General features: G+C 61.8%; 4 protein-coding genes across 5 annotated transcripts; 2 read left to right on the top strand and 2 right to left on the bottom strand.

Annotated features, from left to right (window-relative positions):
* Window positions 1-141: 141 nt before the first annotated feature.
* On the top strand, window positions 142-2429 carry LOC102113964 (retinol dehydrogenase 16-like). The gene is made up of 4 exons (XM_005532033.3): window positions 142-893; window positions 1020-1278; window positions 1875-2038; window positions 2116-2429. The coding sequence occupies exons 1-4, from the start codon at window positions 578-580 to the stop codon at window positions 2334-2336; spliced, it is 960 nt and encodes a 319-aa protein (XP_005532090.2). The 5' UTR covers window positions 142-577; the 3' UTR covers window positions 2337-2429.
* Window positions 2430-4248: 1819 nt separating this feature from the next.
* On the top strand, window positions 4249-8091 carry ACKR5 (atypical chemokine receptor 5). Of its 2 annotated transcripts, XR_001332090.2 has the most exons (3): window positions 4249-4432; window positions 5478-7605; window positions 7787-8091. XR_001332090.2 is itself a non-coding variant. In XM_088068809.1 (2 exons), exon 2 carries the CDS (start codon window positions 5486-5488, stop codon window positions 6578-6580), a length of 1095 nt encoding a protein of 364 aa, XP_087924935.1. In that variant the 5' UTR covers window positions 4249-4432; window positions 5478-5485; the 3' UTR covers window positions 6581-8091. The 2 variants fall into 2 exon arrangements, 1 of the variants encoding a protein (XP_087924935.1); XM_088068809.1 differs by having other exon boundaries at window positions 5478-8091.
* A 775-nt stretch (window positions 8092-8866) lies between these two features.
* ZBTB39 (zinc finger and BTB domain containing 39) lies at window positions 8867-15726 on the bottom strand. The gene is made up of 2 exons (XM_005531966.3): window positions 15632-15726; window positions 8867-14407 (listed from the first exon to the last, which is right to left on the bottom strand). The coding sequence occupies exon 2, from the start codon at window positions 14316-14318 to the stop codon at window positions 12189-12191; it is 2130 nt and encodes a 709-aa protein (XP_005532023.1). The 5' UTR covers window positions 14319-14407; window positions 15632-15726; the 3' UTR covers window positions 8867-12188.
* Window positions 15727-16688: 962 nt separating this feature from the next.
* TAC3 (tachykinin precursor 3) lies at window positions 16689-19288 on the bottom strand. The gene is made up of 5 exons (XM_088068825.1): window positions 18033-19288; window positions 17211-17419; window positions 17010-17106; window positions 16910-16933; window positions 16689-16837 (listed from the first exon to the last, which is right to left on the bottom strand). The coding sequence occupies exons 2-5, from the start codon at window positions 17304-17306 to the stop codon at window positions 16689-16691; spliced, it is 366 nt and encodes a 121-aa protein (XP_087924951.1). The 5' UTR covers window positions 17307-17419; window positions 18033-19288.
* Window positions 19289-20077: the final 789 nt, after the last annotated feature.

A 20077-nucleotide genomic window follows, 5' to 3' on the forward strand; every position in this document is an offset into this window, starting at 1 on the left:
AGCTTGGTGTCACTCTCAGGCTGTGGCACCAAGGCTGTGCCTGGAGGCTCTGGCTGTTCCCCTGAGCACCTGCTGTGCTCAGGATTCAGCCCCTGATAAGTTGCCACGGGACTTGCCCAGACTGGCACCCCAGGTATTGACACACAAGTAAAATTCAGACCTGTTCCGACTTGCGCAGATTTCCCTCTAGGCAAAGAACCGAGCAGCCTCTTATACAATCCTCCTCCTCTGCTTCCTCTTCCTCCTCCTCCTCCAGACCTGGCTGTGGGAGGCTGTCCTGCTTCATCACCACATTTGGGGACACCGTCCCCCACCAACACTGGGTGAGAGGGAAAGGTCCAGGGCTGGTGCTGCTGACGGTGTCTGCAGGGTTCCACCAAATCCAGCTCCATAGGGCATGGGGATCCACCTGCTAAGGGCACAGCAGAGGCCCAGGCACAGGGAGTGATGCAAAGCAAAGCCGGGGATTACAAAAATTAAAATCCAGGAGGACAAAATTCACCCCGGGTGCTGCCGCAATCCTGGCTCTATAAATGCGGCCCGAGCGCGGCTGGCACGGGTGGAGCCGCTGCCGAGGATGTGGCTGTACGCGGTGGCGGTGCTGCTGGGGCTGTTCCTGCTGCGGCGATGGCACCGGGAGCGGCAGACGGTGCCGCGGCTCTCGGAGAAGCACGTGCTGATCACAGGATGTGACAGCGGCTTCGGGAACCTGCTGGCACGGCAGCTGGACGCGCGCGGGCTGCGGGTGCTGGCCGCCTGCCTGACCGACAGCGGGGCCGCGCAGCTGCGGGCGGCCACCTCCGACCGGCTCCAGACCGTCCTGCTGGATGTCACCTCCAGCAAGAGCATCGCCGATGTCACCGCCTGGGTCCGGGAGCGTGTGGGTGATCAAGGTAGGACGGGGCGGCCCCACTGTTGTCACCCCACCGGTCATGCTTCCACCTCGCCCACCTGTGCCTGCACAGGCGAGGTGGTGCAGGGCCCTGGGACAGCCCCAGCTCATGTCATCCCCTCTCCAGGGCTCTGGGGGCTGGTGAACAACGCAGGGATCGTCATCCCCACCGGCCCAAACGAGTGGCTGACCAAGCAGGACTTTGTCAAAGTGCTGGATGTCAACTTGATCGGGGTCGTGGAGGTGACACTGAGCCTCCTGCCGCTGCTGCGGCGGGCGCGGGGCCGCGTGGTCAACGTGGCCAGCGTGATGGGCCGTGTGTCCTTCTTTGGTGGTGGGTACTGCATCTCCAAGTACGGCGTGGAGGCTTTCTCTGACAGCCTCAGGTACGGCACTGGCAGCCCCCGGAGCTCTCCCCGGTGCTCGTCCAGCAGCCCCGGCGTTACCCCGCTGTCCTCACACAGGGTTTTATGCATCTCCCCGTCACATTTTCCCCAGAGACCTTGAGAAACACTGAGCACAAGCGGGCTGGGAGCGTGGGCAGGGCTGGAGCCGTGGGTGTGCAACCAGGGGAAGGGTTTCAAGGAGCTCTGGAGCAAAGCACTAGAGGGATCCTGGGGCAGGGGGGATGGATTGGTCTGGGTGGTCCTGGGGTTCCAGGGTGTCCCAGGGTGTGGGGTTTAGGAGTCCAGGGGAGTCCTGGGGCGCTGAGATTGGGGGAGGCCCCAGGATCCGGGAATGCTCTGGGGTCTCGGGTGGTCCCGAGGCACTGAGGTTCAGGGGGATTCCAGGATTCCGGGTTCCAGATGGGTCCTGGAGCGCTGAGGTCTGGGGATGTCTCGGGATGCAAGAGGGTCCCTGGAGCAAGGACAAGGCTCCCCTGCTCCCATGAGGGGATGCCTGGGGGTGTCACGAGTTCCCCTCACTCCCCCCCGGTCTCTGCCCTCCTCGGGGCTCCCCCTGACGCCCCCACCTTGGGCAGGCGGGAGATGCGTCCCTTCGGGGTGCAGGTCTCCATCATCGAACCTGGAGGCTTCCAGACGGGAATTACCGACCCCGCATCGCTGGAAAAGGTCTTCTTTCACCTCTGGGAGCGGCTCCCGGCAGAAACCCAGGCAGCCTACGGCCACCACTACCCGGACAAATGTGAGTCCATCCCCACACCTCACCATCACCCCCGGTGACCCCAGCTCCATGGGGCTGACCCCTTTCTGCCCACCCAGATGCCAAGAGCACCACGATGCTTGCACGCCTGAGCAGCTCGCGGCTGTCGCGTGTCACCGATGCCATGACACACGCGCTGCTCTCCCGCTGCCCCCACAGCCGCTACGCCGCCGGCTGGGATGCCCGGCTCATCTTCCTGCCCCTCAGCTACTGCCCGGCCTGGCTGTCCGACACCATCGTTGGCTTCTTCCTGCCCATCCCGGCCAACGGGACCCCCTGATGGGGACCACCAGGGCGGGGACATGGACAGGGTGGGTCCGTGGGTGCCTCACGCCCTTGAGAAGTGCTCAATAAAAGTGGTGCAATGCTGGGTCTCCGGCCTCGGAGGTGTCCGGTGGCCACTTGCTGGTGACCCATCCCACCGAGGGGTCCCGTGGCAGCATCCCGGCTGCTGCCTGCTCCCAGAGCAGCCGCGTATCCCGGGATCCCCCGGCTCGGCTGGCAGGGAACGAGCTGGGAAAGGCAGAGCGGAATTTATCCATCCTCTGGGCACGGCGTACCCAGGGATGGCCCGGCTGAGCTGCCAGGCAACTGGGAAAAGCCGCGCGGTGTTTATCCATCCCCTGGGCTCGTGGGCGGTGATCCCTGCGTCACTCATGGAGCTAATTAAGAGCTGATTAGCGATCACTAGCTGAGGGGCAGGCATCTGAGACTGTGCACTTGCCTGCGGGACCAGCTCAGCGCTAATGCAGCCCCCAGCTCTGGCAGAGGCCGAGCCAGGGACAGCTGGACCGCGACCCCCGAGATGCGACGGGGAGGGCGAGAGGGATGAGGAGTACCCGGGACATTGCACAAGCTGCATTCAGCTCGCCGAGCTGCTTCCCCAGCCAAGGAGGCTTCTCCGAAGTGTTTTCTTTGGCTTAGAAAGAGCATAGAAAGAGCTTTCTTTGGCAACCCCGGCAGCCCCCGCACATCGCGTTAGGGGCCCGCGTGTCCCCAGGGGCCGGGATGAGGAGTGCCGAGCCCCCGGGAGCACTGCCCGAGGAGGGAAGAACAGCAGATCCCACCTCTCCTGACCCTGAGGGAGGCTGAGGGCTCCTGGGCACACATTTGGGGTGCTGAGAGCCTTCGGGCTCATTGCGGCAGGGATGGGCAGAAGGGGCTGAGCCGCCTGTCCCAAGCCCGCGGCTCAGCCGGCTTGGAAATACAACCGGCTCCCAGATCTCTCACTGTTCCCACCAAGATCAGCAGCCTCTGCACAATCCTTGACGGCTCCCAGATCCTCCTCGGCCCCGGAGTTCGGTGTGGAAATTCCCTGACCTGTTAAATCGAACCAGTAGAGCATTGCTTGCCCCAAATCCCCGCAAGCCCGCGGTGGCAGAGCGGCCCCTCACCGCCCCCACGGCCCCGGCTGAGCCAAAATGTGCCCGGAGCCAGCACGAAGCTGCTGAGTTCCTGTTTAGAAGCCGGTCCTGCCGGGGTTGGTACCTGCACACGGGGTCACCAGCTCTCGGCTTGTTGTTGTGAGCCCCGACTTATCAGTGCCCTTGTGCTTCCCCGCTCCCTGTGCCTTCCTTCCGAGCCAATTGTTGATCCCGCAGTCTTGTCCGCACTGAAAAAAAAGGAGATTTCCTGCAATTGTTTCGCAGGACTTGCAGCCCGATGCAAAATTTTTGCCTATCAGCCCCCTCCCCAGCTCCGGGGCAAGGCTTGAGCCCCCTTGCTTCCCCTGCCAGACCGCGGGGCAATCACGGCTCGGTGATTAATTACTGCCTGGCCAGAGGTGCTTCTCTGGCGACATCCATCTGCCATCGGCTCCTGCGGGAGCGCTGCCCGGGCAGAGCAGCTTTCAGCTCTCAGCCCTTTTCCCCCGAAGAGAACCCTGAGCTCACCCTGATATCGAGGTGGCATCGGGGACAGCTTTGGCAGCTTTGTCATAACCCACCCCAGCCCCTCAGGATTCCCAGTGCTGCGGCAGGACCTGGGATGTATTTTTCCTACAGAAGGATCCAGGCAGGATCCAGCCCCTGAGCCCAGTGGGGTGACAGTGGAGGGGGCGCTCGGGAAGCCTCGGGGACCCCCGTCCATCCCCAGGCATCACCTGCGGCTTCCACACCGACACCTGCCCGGAGCCTCGCGGCTCCCGTCCCCACCCTGCGGCGAAATCAAATGGGAGCCGAGTTCTGGGGCTGGAAATCCAGTCAAATGTCACCCGCGCTGGGCTGTCTCAGGATGTTGCACCACGATGGTCATTTCCTGCCCAGCAAGCGGCCACCGAGCCCACCCGAGCTCCGTGCCCAGAGGCGCTTGAGCTGCCGAGCCCAGAGGATCCCCGCGCTCCCGAGCAGCCCCCGCGCAGCCCTCCCTCGGCCGCCGGTGAGCCAGGACCGTCCCTCCTCCCTCCTGTCCCTTCTCCTGTCCGTCTGTCCCCTTTACCAAGCGTCTGTCCCCTCTCCCATCCGTCCGTCCCTTCTCCCGTTTGTTTGTCCCTGGTCCTGTCCGCCTGTTCCTTCTTCTGTCCTTAACCATCCATCTGTCCCCTCTGCCGTGTCTCTGTCCCTTCTCCTGTCCATCTGTCCCCTCTGCCGTGTCTCTGTCCCTTCTCCTGTCCATCTGTCCCCTCTCCCGTCCATCTGTCCGGTTTTCCATCTGTCTCTCCCGGGTCCCCGCGGCTCTCAGGACCTGCAGCGCAGAGAGCTCGGGATGTCCAGGAACCCTGGGGGCGGCAGGTCCAGACTCTCTCTGGTTTCGGGGCCGGTGTGTGTCAGCCTGGGTGGGTGCTACAGGCGTGACGCTCTCACGGGGGACACCCGGCTGTGGTCCCGGCTTGCCAGGCTCCGAGTGAAGCGGGAAGACCCCTCTGGGAGCTCGGCCTCCCGCAGCATTCCCAAGGGAACGGCTGCTCCTGAGCGCTTCCAGCAGCGCTGCTGGACGGGGTCCGCAGCGTCTTCGCTGTGCGGATGCAGCTGCGGTGGGATCGGAGCTCTCACTTAGGGCAATAAGAGGATGTTCAGGTCAACCGCATTTCCCTGAAATTTATAATTTTCTCACCTACTTGGACGTCCCGATGGCTCCCGGCAGAGTGAGAGCGGCTGGCAAGTGACCACACCCCGGGGGCTCGGGTGGGAGCGGCGGTTTTCCCGCTGGAGCTGAGTCTCTGGGACAGAGTCACCGGCACCTGGCTGTGTCCCAGGCTCTGGGACAGGGAGCAGCCGCCACATGTGGTGACCCTTGTTTGTGGCATTTATCTTGGGATGTGAGAGGATCACCTGGGTGGACACAGCATCTTTTGAGGGTTGATGTAGGGAGTCAACCAGGGAGTAAAACTTGGGTTAGAAGACCCCAGAAGGATCTTTTCGAGCCCCACACAAGGGCTCTGTGTTTCAGGCTTCACAGCTCAATGCTCTCCCTTTCCCTGCAGCCACCAGGATGACCGAGGTGACCACTGTCCCCATGGAGACACGCACTGTCCCGAGCGAGTATGCGGACTACCACAACTTCTCTGAGCTGTTCTACCTCCTGAACCACACCTACACCTACTGTGAGTTCAGCCTGGATGAGAACGTCAAGAGGGTGATTCTCTTCATCCTCTACCTGGTCATCTTTGTGGTGGGCTTGGTGGAGAACCTCCTCGTTATCTGGGTCAACTGGCAGACCCGGGGCAACAAGAGCTTGGTCAACCTGTACATCATCAACATGGCCATCGCTGACCTCGGGGTGCTGCTCTCGCTGCCCATCTGGATGCTGGAGGTGATGCTGGATTACACCTGGCTCTGGGGCAGCTTCCTCTGCCGCTTCACCCACTACTTCTACTTTGCCAACATGTACGCCAGCATCTTCTTCCTCACCTGCCTGAGCGTGGATCGCTACGTGACCCTGAGCAGCTCCTCCCCGTTCTGGCACCGGCACCAGCACCGCGCGCGCCGCGCGGTCTGCGCCTGCAGCTGGCTCCTGGCCGCCGCCATCCCCGTGGTGGAGGTGACTCACATGCAGCTGGTCAACACCGGGGAGCCCATCTGCATCTTCATGGCCCCCTTCGAGACCTACGACGAGTGGGCGCTGGCGGTCAGCTTGGCCACCACCACCATCGGCTTCCTCATCCCCTTCCCCATCATGGCGGTGTTCAACGTGCTGACGGCGCGCTTCGTCCGGCGCACCAAGCCCGAGAGCCGCAAGCACTGCCTGCTCATCTACGCCTACATCGGGGTGTTCCTGCTCAGCTGGCTGCCCTTCCACGTGGTGCTGACGCTGCTCACCCTCGAGGGCAACCACATCATCCTGAACTGCACCTTCGCCCACCTCCTCTACTTCTTCTACGACGTCATAGACTGCTTCACGCTGCTCCACTGCGTCATCAACCCCATCCTCTACAACTTCCTCAGCAAGAACTTCCGCAGCAAACTCATCTCCGCCGTGGTCAAGTACATCCCAAAGGACCACGGTGGCCAGAAGGGCGCCGGCAGCTCTTCCTCCAGCACGCAGCACTCCATAGTCATCGCCAAGGACAACAGCCCTCCCAACTAAGGGGGGTCGGACTCTCCCAGCCTCCGTCGTGGTGGCTCTTTGGGGACAGTGGCATCGGTTTTCCTGTTGCTGAGGACACAATTTGCTCTGGCACGGCCCTTCTTGGCTGGGCACCTCCCGTGGCAGGATGAGGTGCGAGGTTTGAGGAGAGCTGGGAGCTATGGACATCTTGCCTCTGGGGTGCTGCTGTGTCCAAACTAAAGAAAGGATAAAATTATATTCCCTGTTTGACAAGTGAAATAATAAAGCCTGTTACTCCACTCAGTGTCTGACACGAGCCAGCCCCGAGATCAGATCAGATCCTGCCCCAAGCTGTGGGGTGGAGAGCATGATCTGCCCCATCTCAGGTGTTCCTGCATCCCCAAACTGTCCCTGACCCTCAGCCCCGGGCACGGCACTGCCTGGTGAGTGCCATCCCGAGTGAGAGAGAAGGAATCGTTCCTTTGGGACACAAACCTCCCCTCGCTGTGCCCAGCAACATCCAGAGCCTGATTTTTGAGAGATGAAGGCAAAGCAGCCCAAGGAGCTGAGCAGGACACAGACCTGAGGGGAGGAACAATTTGGATTCCACATCAGCCACTCCTTCAGAACAATTTTGCAAACCCAGTGGTAAATTAGCGATGGCTAAACTGGGTTTGACTGGCAAGGGCTGCTCCAGACTGACTCTGGGTTCCCCATCCTGTTAACTCCAGCCTCCTCTGGAGCATCCCCTGGCAGGTTTTTGTGGCCACTGGGTGCATTTCTCAACTCCATCAGGCTCCAACAGCCCCTTCCCCTTCCGCCAAAGCCCCTGTGGCAGCACAGGCACGTGCAGAAAACCTTGGAGCTGGAGCACGGGCTGGGCTTGTGCTGTGCAAGGAACTGGAGCATCCGGAGAAAGTTCATTCTTATCTGGATCCTGATCTGAGTCACGTGCTGCGGGCTGAGCCCTCGCTGGGGGAAGGTGACAGTGACAGGCACCGGAGCCCATAAATCTACCAAAGGCCTTGAGCTGCTCGAGGAACACGTCGTGGAAAAAGCAAAGCGTAAGCAGTTCTGGGGACAGGATGCTGGCACAGGGGGAGGGAGCAGGATGTCCCGGGAGAAGTCCATGACCAGGGGTTAAGATGGATACGGGGTTATCGTGGGACTGGCTGGGAAAGCTCTGCCAGTTCCAGGGGTTCTTGATGGGGTAAAACCCTAAATACCTCCGGGTTCCTTCTGCAGGGATGTTCCTCTGTATCCTGGGACACGAGCACTGAGGGAGAAATCCAAATCCACGTCTTACACAGAAACCCAGGGAAGGCTCCAGCCCCTCCATCAGAATTCCCTGCTCAGGGCAGCAGCTCAGGCTTCCCCTTCCTCTGTTCCTCACACCTGTGAGTGCAGAACCAAGGGGCTTGCGAGACCCCAGAGATCTGCACCCTCTTCATTCCCTGATCCCAAATCCTCCCTTTGCTAATTCCCTCCCGTTTCCAATGGAGAAATGGATTATAAATACACAATCAGCCACACACCAGGGCAAAAACATATTCAAGACACTTAAACATGTAAAATTTGGTGTTTCACCTAATAAACTAAATTTTTAGCTGTCTTAATTTCTTTGTGCTTTTGTCCATAGACCTTAGGGCCAGAGTGGCCTCAAATAAACTGTCACCATGTGGTGACCTGGGCTGGAGCACCCTGTTCCCATGTTCTGCCACTTCCACGGGAATTTCTTCCTTGTGTCGAGGTGGAACTTCTTGTGGTTTCATTTTTGGCCGTTGCTCCTTGTCCTGCCACAGTGAAAATTCCGGCACCATCCTCTTGGCACCCACCTTTGAGGTACTGGATTGATGAGATCCCCTCTCAAATGAGATATTTATATGGATATCTGACATATTTTTGTAGATTGAAAGAATCCCCTCTCCGTCTCCTCATCTCCAGACTAATCATCATCCCACTCATCTCCTCATCACTGAGCTGCTCCAGACCCCTCAACACCATTTTGGCCTCTGCTGGACCCGCTCCAGTAAATCCTTGTCCTTGCTGAACTCAGTTCCAAGCCCATGAAGCTCCAGTTCAGCACAGGAAAGGCTCATCCAGGCACACAAACTCCAGGATTCCCAAAAGGACGGGCTCTGTTCCCACCCTGCTGCTGCACCCCTCGCTCCCTCCAATTCCTGTATCCCGCAGGAATGTCCCAACCTGTTCCCCTCCCAGTCCTGGAGCCACAAATCTGCTGGGAGCACGACACAGGGATGGCCTCAGCTGCTCCCCAGGCATTCCTGGGAGGAAAATGATTTATAAAGAAACAGCTACAAGAGGTCAATGTTTTCCATTTTATTATTCTAAATAAAAAACACACTTTGTGCTGAACAATGGAGTAGAAAAGAACCCGATGTACAACGATTTTAGACATCTACGATTTGGGGAGGAAAGTTTACAAAATATACAAAACTTTACAGCAAATAGATAGTAAACACTTAAATAGCAGGAGGTCAGTACCTACGATTAACTTAACAAAAAGGTTAGACAGCAAGTTCAACTCTTGTTTTTTTCTTCTGCTCAGTTACTCTGATGAGGGACCTGGATCCACTGAGGGAAAAGTGAATTTTGTGTTGGGGATGGGGGTGAGCCTGGGCTCAGAGCAGGGCCCTCAGAGGGGATTCCCTGTCCGGGCTCCCCAGGAGGCTCCGTGACCTGGACGCTGCCAGAAATTCCCCTCTGTAACTCCCTCTCCTACCCCAGGTTACCAAAGCACTTTGCAAACACCTCAGGCTGCCCCAGGGGAGGTAGGTCGGTGTCCCCACAGTCACCAAGGGCAGTGGGGACAGGAGAGAGCCAGGCTTGCCCATGGTGGTGGAAAAGGAACAAAATCCAGCACGGAGCGACTGCTCTGGCTCTCCCAGCGCTGAACTGGAGCTCCCAGCCAGGCTGGCCGGACATGGGGACAGGGATGACATCCCTGCCAACCCTGAAGGCTCAGGAACACCCAGAACCTCCCTGGGGGGAGCACTCAGGTCCCTGACCCCTCTGGGAATCACCCCCCAGGAGCAGCAGCAGCAGGTCCAGACCCACCCCTGCAGCCCCTCCACTGCTGATTTTGGGATGTTCCATGTGGGAATGATCCGTTTTAATCCAGGGAAACAGAAATTCCCTGCATCAGCAGCAAGGGGGGAGCCCCTGCTTTCCCCCCAGGGCCAGGAGTGAGGGCTGGCTGTGCCTGTTGGTGTTTCGGTGTAAAAGCTTCTCTTTTTGGTTTATGTGCACAAAAGGCTTTTGCTTTTCAGCTTATTGAGATCCGGGGCTGCAGACCCTCCCTGAAGCTCACCACGGCTTCTGGAACATTCCAGGAGGGTCTCAAGGCTCTCCCAGCCTTGTCTATCCCTCACACCCTTCACAGCCACCTCCAGAGCAGTGCCCATCCCTGTCCCTGTCCCTGTCCCCAGCCTGCCATCAGCCAGGCACAGCCCTGAGTTCCGCTCCCGAGGGGACCCTGCACGAGCAGGGGGTGGGACTGGGATGGTCCCTTCCAGCCTCATCCATCCCACGATTCCAGACAGAAACCCTGGAACACAGAGAGCAGCTCAGAGGAGCCTGCAGCGAAGTGCCACCAGCTCCCACACTTCCCAGAGCACCACGCCATTCCCAAAATTACCCTTTCTCCTGTAAAACCTAACACAGCTCACCACAGCTCCACAGTGATGCCAGGACCACGAGGCCAGAGCTCAGAACTCAGAGCTACAGCAGCCAGGCAAACCCAGAGCAGACCCTGGCTCTGGTGCCTCCCCTCCTCCAAAGCCAGGCTCCAGGCCCCCTCCCCGCTCCCGGAGGTAGGTCGGTACCACGGGAGGTACCACCCTCATTTTACAGATGAGGAAACTGAGGCAAAGAGGTGAAGTGACTTGCCCAAGGCCACGGCGGAGCCAGAAGAGAGACCCCCGGGTGCTCTGAGCTCTCTGAGTCCAGCCCCACTGCAGGATGGCCCTTCCCGGGTGTCCCTTCCCGGGTGTCCCTTCCCGGGTGTCCCTTCCCAGGGAGGGGGCAGCGGGCTGAGTTTCCAGGGTTTGCAAATCACTAGTTTAGTTTAGTTTAGTTTTGTTTTGTAACAGCAAAACTTGACAGAAGCGCAGGAGCCGATCCACGACCACCGAGGCTGGAGAGCCCCGAGCACTTCCTTGTTTGTGAGGTAGAATGAGTTACCCAAGGGCAGTCCCAGCTCAGAAATATCTGTTCCTCCCCACCTCTGCCCCACAGCAGGATAACACAGGGAGGAGCTAATCCACGCCCTTCCCAGAGTTAATGCTGTTGGCACCAGCTGACCTCGCCAGGGTGGCCAGGAGAGACCCCCAGGAGTGGCCAGGAGAGCCCCCCATGCTGAGGTGGACCTGACATAGGGCCAAGAGAGAGATCCCTGTGCCCAGGAGAGCCTCCTGCACAAGGGGTACCGAAACATAGAGGGGGAGAGCCACTCATGGCCAGGAGAGCCCCCCACACCCAGGAGGGCCCCCAGGAGTGCCCAGCACGCAGCTGGAGAGGCCAAGCCATTGCCGTGGCTCCCAGTCCATGAACAAACTCACATCACTCCAAGCACACACATTTGCCGCCGGAACGCGTCCGGGATGCGGCGATCCGGGGCATGGGAGGGGGGATCCCTCTGGCAGGAGAAGGGTCCCTCCTCCTTCCAGGGAGTTAAGGCAACTGCTTCATCCTGACTCGTCTGCCCAGGGCACAGCGTGAGGCTGGGGCAGAGCGGAACCAGGAGACTCCTGGCTCTCCGTGGCCACCACAAATCCCCTCCCAGGGAGCAGGGACCTGCTTCCCTCCCTCTCCAGTCCTGCGGGAGATCCCCGTGCTCACGCAGCCACCTCCGCCCGGAGGTCGTGCGGCTCCTTCATCTCCTCCTCCGGCTCTCCAGGGCACGGCTGAGTCCCAGCCACGGCAGAGAAAACACGGCCTGGGAATCTGCAAATCCCCTGCTCCTGCTTCCCTGCTGGGATTCCTCCTTGTTTACACACTCAGGTGCTTGCTGCTCCTCTCCCCAGCAGCGCACGGTGATCCCAGAGCACACTTTGCCCGTCTCCTGGCAGTAGCAGCAGAACACCGAGGATGCCCAGAACGTCTTTTTTTTTTTTTTTTTTTTTTCCTTCCTTCTTTCCTTCTGTTTTGTTCCTTTCCTTCGAGTCCAGCACCTGCTCTGGCTCTGCCCCTCTCCACTGAGGTCAGGTGTGAAAATCTTAGCAGCATCAGTTTGTGGACAAGCTCAGGGGTAGCCTGGTCAAGTGGGCTAAAAGGTTCAAAAAAAAAAACCCAGAATCTAGACTCAAAAACTAGTGAGAAATGCTAAAAGCACAGAACTCGATGGCCTCTAACAGGACTAGAGGTAAGTAAACACGACAGACTCCTTGAAACAGTGATGTACCTCACGTGCTGTTAATTTGTACAACGCCACCAATCTAAAAAGCCCTAGGAAGGCCCCAAAAACCAAAAAAAAAAAAATAAAATTAAACCAAAACCAAAAAAGAATCCCATCCATGACGCCTGACCATTAAATAAAACAAAACTATTTTCCTTTTTTTCTTTTTTTTTTTTGTTTTCCTCCACAGCTTCCATCGTTAACACTCGCTCCTCCGCCGGCCCTGCCCCATCAGCTATCCGTGTTTTTCTCGGCTTCTTTGGAATGGATGATGTACATGAAAGTCTGTTCGATGGTGAAGTCCGGCGGGAGGCTGCCCTTGTGCACCCCTATGTGCTTGCTCATGAGGTTGAGCGTGGAGCTGTAGTGGCCACACACGGTGCAGCGATACATCAGGGCCCCCGAGTGCGTCCGCAGGTGGCACTTGATGGTGGAGCGCCCGCGGAAGAACTTGTGGCACACCTTGCACTGGTACGGCTTCTCCCCGGTGTGGATGCGCCGGTGGTAGTTGAACTCGCTGGTGTGGGCGAACCTCTTGCCGCACACCTTGCAGCTGTACTTGCTGTTCCCCGGCTGGCTCTGCAGCGCCAGCTCTTCGCTCAGGAACTCCTCGGGCAGTTTCCTCTTGGGCAGCCCCTGAGGCTGCAGGCGCTCCCCGAATCCCGCCCGGATGTCCAGGCTGCCCCCGCACTTGTGCTGGCTGACGTGGTAGCGATAGGCAGCTTCCAGCTTGAAGCTCTGGCTGCAGAAGTGGCACTGGAAAAGAGCCTCCTCCACGTGCTGGTGCACGGCCAGGTGCTTCTCCAGGAGCTGCCGGTCCACGAAGCTGCTGGCGCACACGGAGCAGGAGAAGACGGAGATGCCCAGGTGGGACAGGGTGTGCCACATCAGGCTGCAGAGGCTCAGGTGCCGTTGGTCGCACACGCCGCACGTTTGGCTCTTCAGGTTCACGTGCTCCAGTAGGTGGTTCCGGACTGTGTGGAAATCTTTGGCCAAGGGCTTCCCGCAGGCAGCGCAGGCCAGCTCGGGGCCGGGCCCTCCCCCAAACACGGCCACTTTCCCCGGCAGGGGGTCACTGGGGTGGACAATGACGTTGTTGTCGAAGACCCCGTCCCGCCGGTGCAGCGTCAGCTGCCACTGGGTGAAGAACTTGGTCTCGCACATGTCGCAGGAGAAGAGGAAGATGCCGATGTGGGACAGCACGTGAGTGACCCTGGAGTTGCGGTCCTGGAAGTGTGTCTCGCAGACTTTGCAGTTCCCGGTGAGCAGGTCGACGTGGTCCCTGGCGTGCTGGCGGATCAGCTGGATGTTGGGCTCCAGCACCTTCTTGCACACCTGGCAGGGCATGGCCTTGCTGTCCCGGCTGTCGCTCTCGAAGGCCAGCTCCTCCTCGCTGTCATCACTCAGCTCAATCACTTCCTCAGATGGGACCAGCTCTTCTCCAGCATCCTCAAAATGCAGCTCGGCCTCCCCCAAATCCTCCAGCTGGAGCTCATCCATCTGCTCGAATCCCTGCTCTTTGGAGTGGTCGCTGTTGCTGGGGCAAGAATTGCTCCCCGTGGAGACATCCAGGGAGGGGTCAGGGGGGAAGAAGCCGCCCTTGCTGTAGTCGCCGTTGCTCTGGGGCTTGTACTGAGGGCAGGAGCTGCCGGTGGTCTGTGCCATGACATTCCCACCGGGCTGGGCCCCCAGACCCGTGACCGGAGCGAACTGCCCCGGATCCGACTCCTGCTCTGTCTTGGGAGGCTGCTGTGGGTGCATCAGGGGAAGAGCCTGGCTGGCCTCCCCCACAGGATTCCTGTCATCCTCTTTGTAGCTGCCCGCCACGTCCCCATGCAGGAGGTAATTCCGCTCGGGGCCGAAGTGCTCCGCGCCGCTCCGCGTGTCCCCCAAAGAGTGGCTCTGCTCCGAGGAGGTGCTGCTCAGAGGCCCAGCCCGGCCTTCCCCCACAGCCAGGGCAGGCTGCTTGGTGATGGCCGAGCTCTCCAGGTCAGGGAAGGTGGAGTGACAGGCCTGCAGCAGATCCTCCATGCCCAGCCGCTCCGCCACCTCGTAGATGACGCCCACGTTGATGAGGTCGGTGAAGAGCTCCGAGGTGTACACAAAGCTCAGGATCTTCTCGAAGTTGGCTGGCGTGATGAAATCCACCACGTAGGTCCTGGCAGCGTCCAGCCCCGTGTTGAGGAAGAGGTTCTGGAAGTAGCCGGCGGCGCAGGCCAGCACGGCCTTGTGCGCGGCAAAGGAGCGGGAGCCCACCAGGATGGTGACGTCGCACATGGTCTCGGAGAGCCGGCACTTGTTGAGTTCCTTCAGCAGGTTGTTGGGGTGGTTGGTGCTGTGCAGCTTGATCCTCATGCCCATCTTAGCAGCTACTCAAGAGTCCCTTCTGGTCAGCTCGGCCTTCACGCTTTCATCCGCAGCAGGAGCAGGAACTGGCAGGGCAAGGGGCTCTGCAGAGGGAAAATGCAAAAAAAAAATGTTATTTAACAACCAAAGCAACACCATTCCGGTCATACCTCCCAGTTTCCACCTTTCTGAGGAGCCTCGGAGCACCTGCTCAGCTGGAGATGGACTAAAACTGTCTTATCACCTCACAGACCAACTTTTGGGAAGTAAAAGGCTGGATGTGCAAAGTAGTGAAGTCAAAACAAAAAGGCACTGACTCTCAGAGGCAGCCTGAAGGTCTGGGGCAGGGTCCTGCTGACTCTGAGACCCAACCAGAGCCTGTTCCCGACATCTCCCCTCTTCCTGAGCTGGGGATGAGGCTTCTCTCCAAAGAGATGTCACTCAGGCTGGACACACCAGCTGAATTTGCCTCTAGGTCTCCTTCAGCTGCAGCTGCTTCATTCCTTCACTTCGGATTCCACCTGTACCCACAAGGAGACTTCAGGCTCCCAGGTGGGATTCTCTGCATTCCAACCTTGTGGATTCCCCTGGGATTTCTTGTCCCTCCAAAGGAGCCTGCAGCACCTCTCAGATTCTCCCCCAGTGTCCTTCCAGCTTGTCCCACTGCCTTTGTCCCCCTGTCCTGCTCACGGACGCCCCAACAGCTTTTGGGATTTCACAAACTTACCCAGGGAGCTCTATCCTTAATTCCCCTACTCCTAATTCCTTGCCTGAGACGGGGAGCAGCGAGCCCAGAAGGCAGCAAAGAGCAGAGTTTGGGGGGAGCTGGAGCTGCCCCAGCCCCGGCACCAGAGGACGGGCTGTTCTCCCCCGGGATGCGGAGGGATGGGACAAACACCACTGGCAGCTGGAGAGGGCGAGGAGAAGGAGGAGGAGGAGGATGAAGATGCCGCGGGGAAAGCTCTGGAAGGGAAACGCTCCCCAGCCCAAAAAAGCACCTGAGGAGGGGATGGGGCAGGAGGGAGGAGAGCGGGAGAGGGGATGGGTGCCGGGGGCAGCGGGAAGGGGGGCGCGGGCGGGCAGGAGGCTCCGCGCCGGAGGCCCACGGGGAGTCCCGAAGCTGCTCCGGGAGAAACGGGAGGAGAGGGGGGGGGAACAGCGGGGCCCCGGGGGGGCCCGGGGGGTGGGGGGGGGGCAGGAAGGGCCCCCGGGGGGAGCCACGAAAGGCGGCGGGTGGGCAGGAGAGGGTCGGCCGCGGGGCTGGCGGCGGGGGCGCGGCGCGGGGGCCCTGCGGGGGCCGGGGGTCGCGGGCGGGGGTCGCTCCTTACCCGCCCGGCGCCCCGCACCATCCCGGCCCGGCTCACACAAAGGCGCCGACCCGCCCCGCGCCCGCCCCGGCCCGCGCCGCCTTCCGGGACCCGCCGCCGACAGCGCCCCCAAGCGGACAGGAGGACCCAGAGCGGGGGCACCGGCCGGGGCAGGGGCACGGACACGGGACAAGGGACACACGGACACACGGACACGGGACACACGGACACACGGACACGGGACAAGGGACACACGGACACGGGACAAGGGACACACGGACACGGGACACACGGACACACGGACACGGGACAAGGGACACACGGAGAGGGGACAAGGGACACACGGACACGGGACAAGGGACACACGGACACGGGACACACGGACACGGGACACACGGACACGGGACACACGGACACACGGACACGGGGAGGGACACACGGACACCGGACAAGGGACACGCGGACACACCTTACGCAGGACAAGGGACACACGGAGAGGGGACAAGGGACACACGGACGCACGGATACGGGACACATGGACACGGACACACGGACACAAACACGGACGCGGCAAGGGACAAGGACACGGACACTGGGACGAACAGAAACACACGGACACAAGAAGGGACATGGAGACGGGCAGGGGAAGGGACACGGACCGGGGCCCGGCTACGGGACCGGGGCCCGGGCACTTCCCCAGCTGCGGGGGCCGCTGTGCGGGAGGGACAGGTCGCTGCAGCCCAAGACCACACGAACCCCGGCCCCGCAGGTCCCGTGGTCTCATCCCCCCAACCCCGTGGGCCGTCCCGAGCGGGTCCCGGAGGCGCAGCCAAGACACAGAGACGCAGTTTGCGCGTGTCCCGCGGGGACACCGTGGGGTGGGTGTATAGCGGGGCACGTCCAGGTGTACACAGGTGCACGGACACGCGCGCGTGGGGCGGGACGCTCCCGCCGGTTCCCACCACGGCTCCGTGGCCGCCGGCGCCCGGGACGCTCCCGCGGTCGGTCCCACCGTCCCCGGGACACCGGACACAACCCCGCCCGGGCCCCTCCGCGCGTGGGGGGCTCGTTCCGCGGCTCAGGCCGCCCGCAGCGGGGCCTCGCCGGGCGCGGGGGGGCCCGGGGGGCACCCGGGGGCCGGGCCGCCGCCGCCGCCGCGCCCCGCCGCTCGCCCGGGCCCCGCTGCTCGCTTCCCCATGAGCCCCACGAAGAAATCGTGCATGTCTCCTGCGGAGAGACCGGCCGTCAGCGGCACCGGCACCGGCGGCGGCTCCGGCGCGGGCACCGGGCGGGACTTACTCTTCTGCGGCGCCGCGGGGGGACCTGGAAGAGACCGAAGCGGGTGAGCGGGGACCTGGCGGACCGACACCCTCCCACCCGAGCCCCCTCCGCCCCTCACCGGCGCCCTCCTCCCGCAGCAGCTCCAGCGCGGCGGCGGCGGCGGCCCCGGGGCTGCCGCGGGCGCTCCACGGCAGCGGCTCCGGGACGGGCATCCCCTGCAGGAGCGAAGCGCATGAGCGGGGTGGGAAGGGATGGGAAGGGGTCCGGGGGCTCCCGGGGATCCGGGGTCCGCCCTCTGCTCCCTCCCCGACGGCCGTACCTGCGCGGGGCCGGGCGGGGCGGCGGGAGCGCGGCGGGCGAGGGCGAGCGGCAGCGCCAGGAAGAGCAGGACGGCCAGCACCGCTCGGTTCCTCATCCTCAGGGGGAGCTGGAGCTGGCGATCAGCGACGGAGCGGAGGGGCCCGGGGCTGTCCCGAACGGCGACTCCTCGATGGGGCGGCCCGGGAGAATCTGACACCGAACCGGGCTCTGGGGAGGGAAAGCAGCGAGACGGGAGACGGGGGGGCCGGAGGCGGCGGGACCCCCTCTCGGGTGTGCGGAGGAGGAACCGCGCCGCTTCCCGGGCTGCCGCTGTCCCTTGGACGGGGCTGCACCCCGCGGGTGCATTACAGGGCTGGGGGTCTCGTTACGGGGTGTGCAGGGGGACACGGTCCTGCTGTGGCCCCAGGGACCCGTGTCCCCTCTCGTGCCCGTGGTGCCACGGTTGTGCATGCACACAGGAGCCGTGCAAACACTCCCGAGTGTGGGGCACGGACACGGCTCGGGCTCCGTTCTGCACGTTCACACGTCTCAGCACACTCTTGTCCCCTGACACACTCCCTTGGCACACCGGCAGCCCCAGTTACGCTCCCTGGCACGCTTGTGCTTGCCCACAGCCGGACTTGCTTCCAGAGCCACCAAACCCTCCCCAAATTCAAGCGATGCTTTCACTCTCTCATCCTGCCTGCGCCCTCCCCAGCTCTGTTCCAACCTCCGCTTCCTCCTTCTGCCTTCCTCTAATCCCAGCGAGGTAAGAACGGGGCACGGCAACTTCCCGGGACCCTGGGAAGCCCCCAGGGCCGTGGGACACAAGGACACAGACCTGCCGAGCCCTCCGGTGGAGCGGAGGCCTGAGGGACCCTGGTCGCCGGTGGCTGCGGAGCAGGGACTCCTTGAGGCGTGGTGGGCAGTGATGGTCGGCAGTGGTGGGCAGCAGCGGTGGGCAGCAGCGGTGGGCAGCAGCGGTGGGCAGCAGCGGTGGGCAGCTCCCCCGGCCCGGGCTCAGCCGGGAGGTGAAGTACCGGGGCAGCGGCTGCTGCGCTGCGCTAAATAAGGGGCTCTGCCCATGGCACGGCGTGGGTGGGCGAGAGGAGAGCTGCCAATGGGGGCCAGGGGGGTGGTACCCCCCACCCTGCAGCTTCACGCCCACGCAGGCACCGTGACACACGCGGAGTCACACAGCGGCACACGCGTGCCCACGCAGGCACCCCGGCTGGGGGGTCAGCGCACGGGCACCGTGCTCACGCAGCCCCCGGCCCTGCATTGTGGGGACGTCACCGTGTGTCTGTCGGCCCGAGTGGGGACGCGCACGGAGGGATGGTCCTGGCTGGATGCTGGGCTCTGCAGACAGGATTTGGGGGTCTCATGGGGGAGAGGGGATCAGCCAGGCTCCCACTGTGCACACGCGAGCACAGGTGTGCCCACACACTCGCAGGTACCTCACACCCTGCCCCATCGCAGCGCTCCTGGCCTGCTCACTCCCGTGCCAGGATGTGCCAAGGTGGAAGATGGGGAGGAAAATTTGGGGGAGAGCAGAGTGGCATAAGGAAAGAGGCAACCACTGGGCCAACAACTGAGAGCCACCGACTCCATCCCAAGCAACAGGCAGTGGCGACTGCTCCGGTGGCTGCGGCAGCCCCCCGGGAAGGCGGCCGGCAGCGGCAGCTCACGTGGCAACACAGCCTGGGGCAGGGCAGCATCTGCAGTGCCGGGAACGTTAATTAAATCGGAGCCTGGCCAGAGATGGTCTAATTAATTAATAACACCTACTTGTGCGATGCCAAGTGCGACGCAGCTGTGAAGAGCCGCGGTGCCCCGGGCTTGTTTACGGCTCTCGCCCCTCGCCGGGGGAAGGTCCCTGTGCTGGGACGTGACGTGACGGAGCCCTCGGTGCTGGGACAAGGCTGGGCCACCAAAGTGCCACCGTGCACATGCACGTGCCCGTCCACGTGCGGGAGCTGCCCGCACACGCTCCCCCTGCACGACAAACTGCGCTCCGGGGCCCACCTGGGAGCTGGTGCTGATGGTGATGTGACGGGGAGCTGGCAGCTCCCGAAGGTAACACGGGTGATGTGTGGGGACAGGATAAAAACCCTCTCCGAGAGCTTGATGAGTGCAGGAGGAAAAGGCAGCAAAGGGGGGGAGACCCTGTCATGGGGGCTGTGGGGTCCTGGGGGGGCTGCAGGACTGGTGGGAGTCCTAAGGGTTCAGGGGGCTGGAGGACTCATGGGGGTCTGGAGGGTTCTGGAGCCTGTAAGGCTGGCAGGAGTCCCATGGATCCTGGAGGTTGAAGGACTGAGGGAGTTCCTGAAGGAACTGGGGGATGCAGGGCTGATGGGGGTCCTGAGGATTCTCAGGGCTGGAAGACAGGGTCCCACAGATCCCGAGAGCTGCAGGACTCATGGGGGTCCAGAGAGTCCTGGGCACTGCAGGACTGGTGGAGGTCCTGAGGCACCGGTGGGGTGCAGGATTGATGGAGGTCCCACAGGTTCTGGGCTGCAGCAGTGTCACTGGGGCTGTGCAGTGACTTCCCTCTATCCCCTTCTCCATGTCCCTGGTCCCCAGGTGCAGCTCCAGTGCCAGCCTGGGCAAGGAGCCCCTGCATGGGGGTCCTGCAGCAGGGTGGGGGGGACCCTGGGCAGGGGGAGACAGGACGTCCAGCACAGGCAGGAGGACGACAGGGACCTCACATGCAGCCACCCACGGCCGCCAAGAAATTGCCTCTGCAGCAGCATGAGCTGGGAGCCACTTGATGGGAAAAGTGGCCACAATTTGGAGCCTTTCCAATCACCACAAGCTGAGCGCTGGCTGCAGTCAGGTATCAGGAAAAGTCAGGAAAAGCGGGAGGCCGGGATGAGGGTCTGCATC

The sequence above is a fragment of the Pseudopodoces humilis genome, chromosome 32, assembly GCF_049639895.1.
Source record: "Pseudopodoces humilis isolate 2021_Gansu_Grassland_sample_001 chromosome 32, ASM4963989v1, whole genome shotgun sequence".
Taxonomy (NCBI): Eukaryota; Metazoa; Chordata; class Aves; order Passeriformes; family Paridae; genus Pseudopodoces; species Pseudopodoces humilis.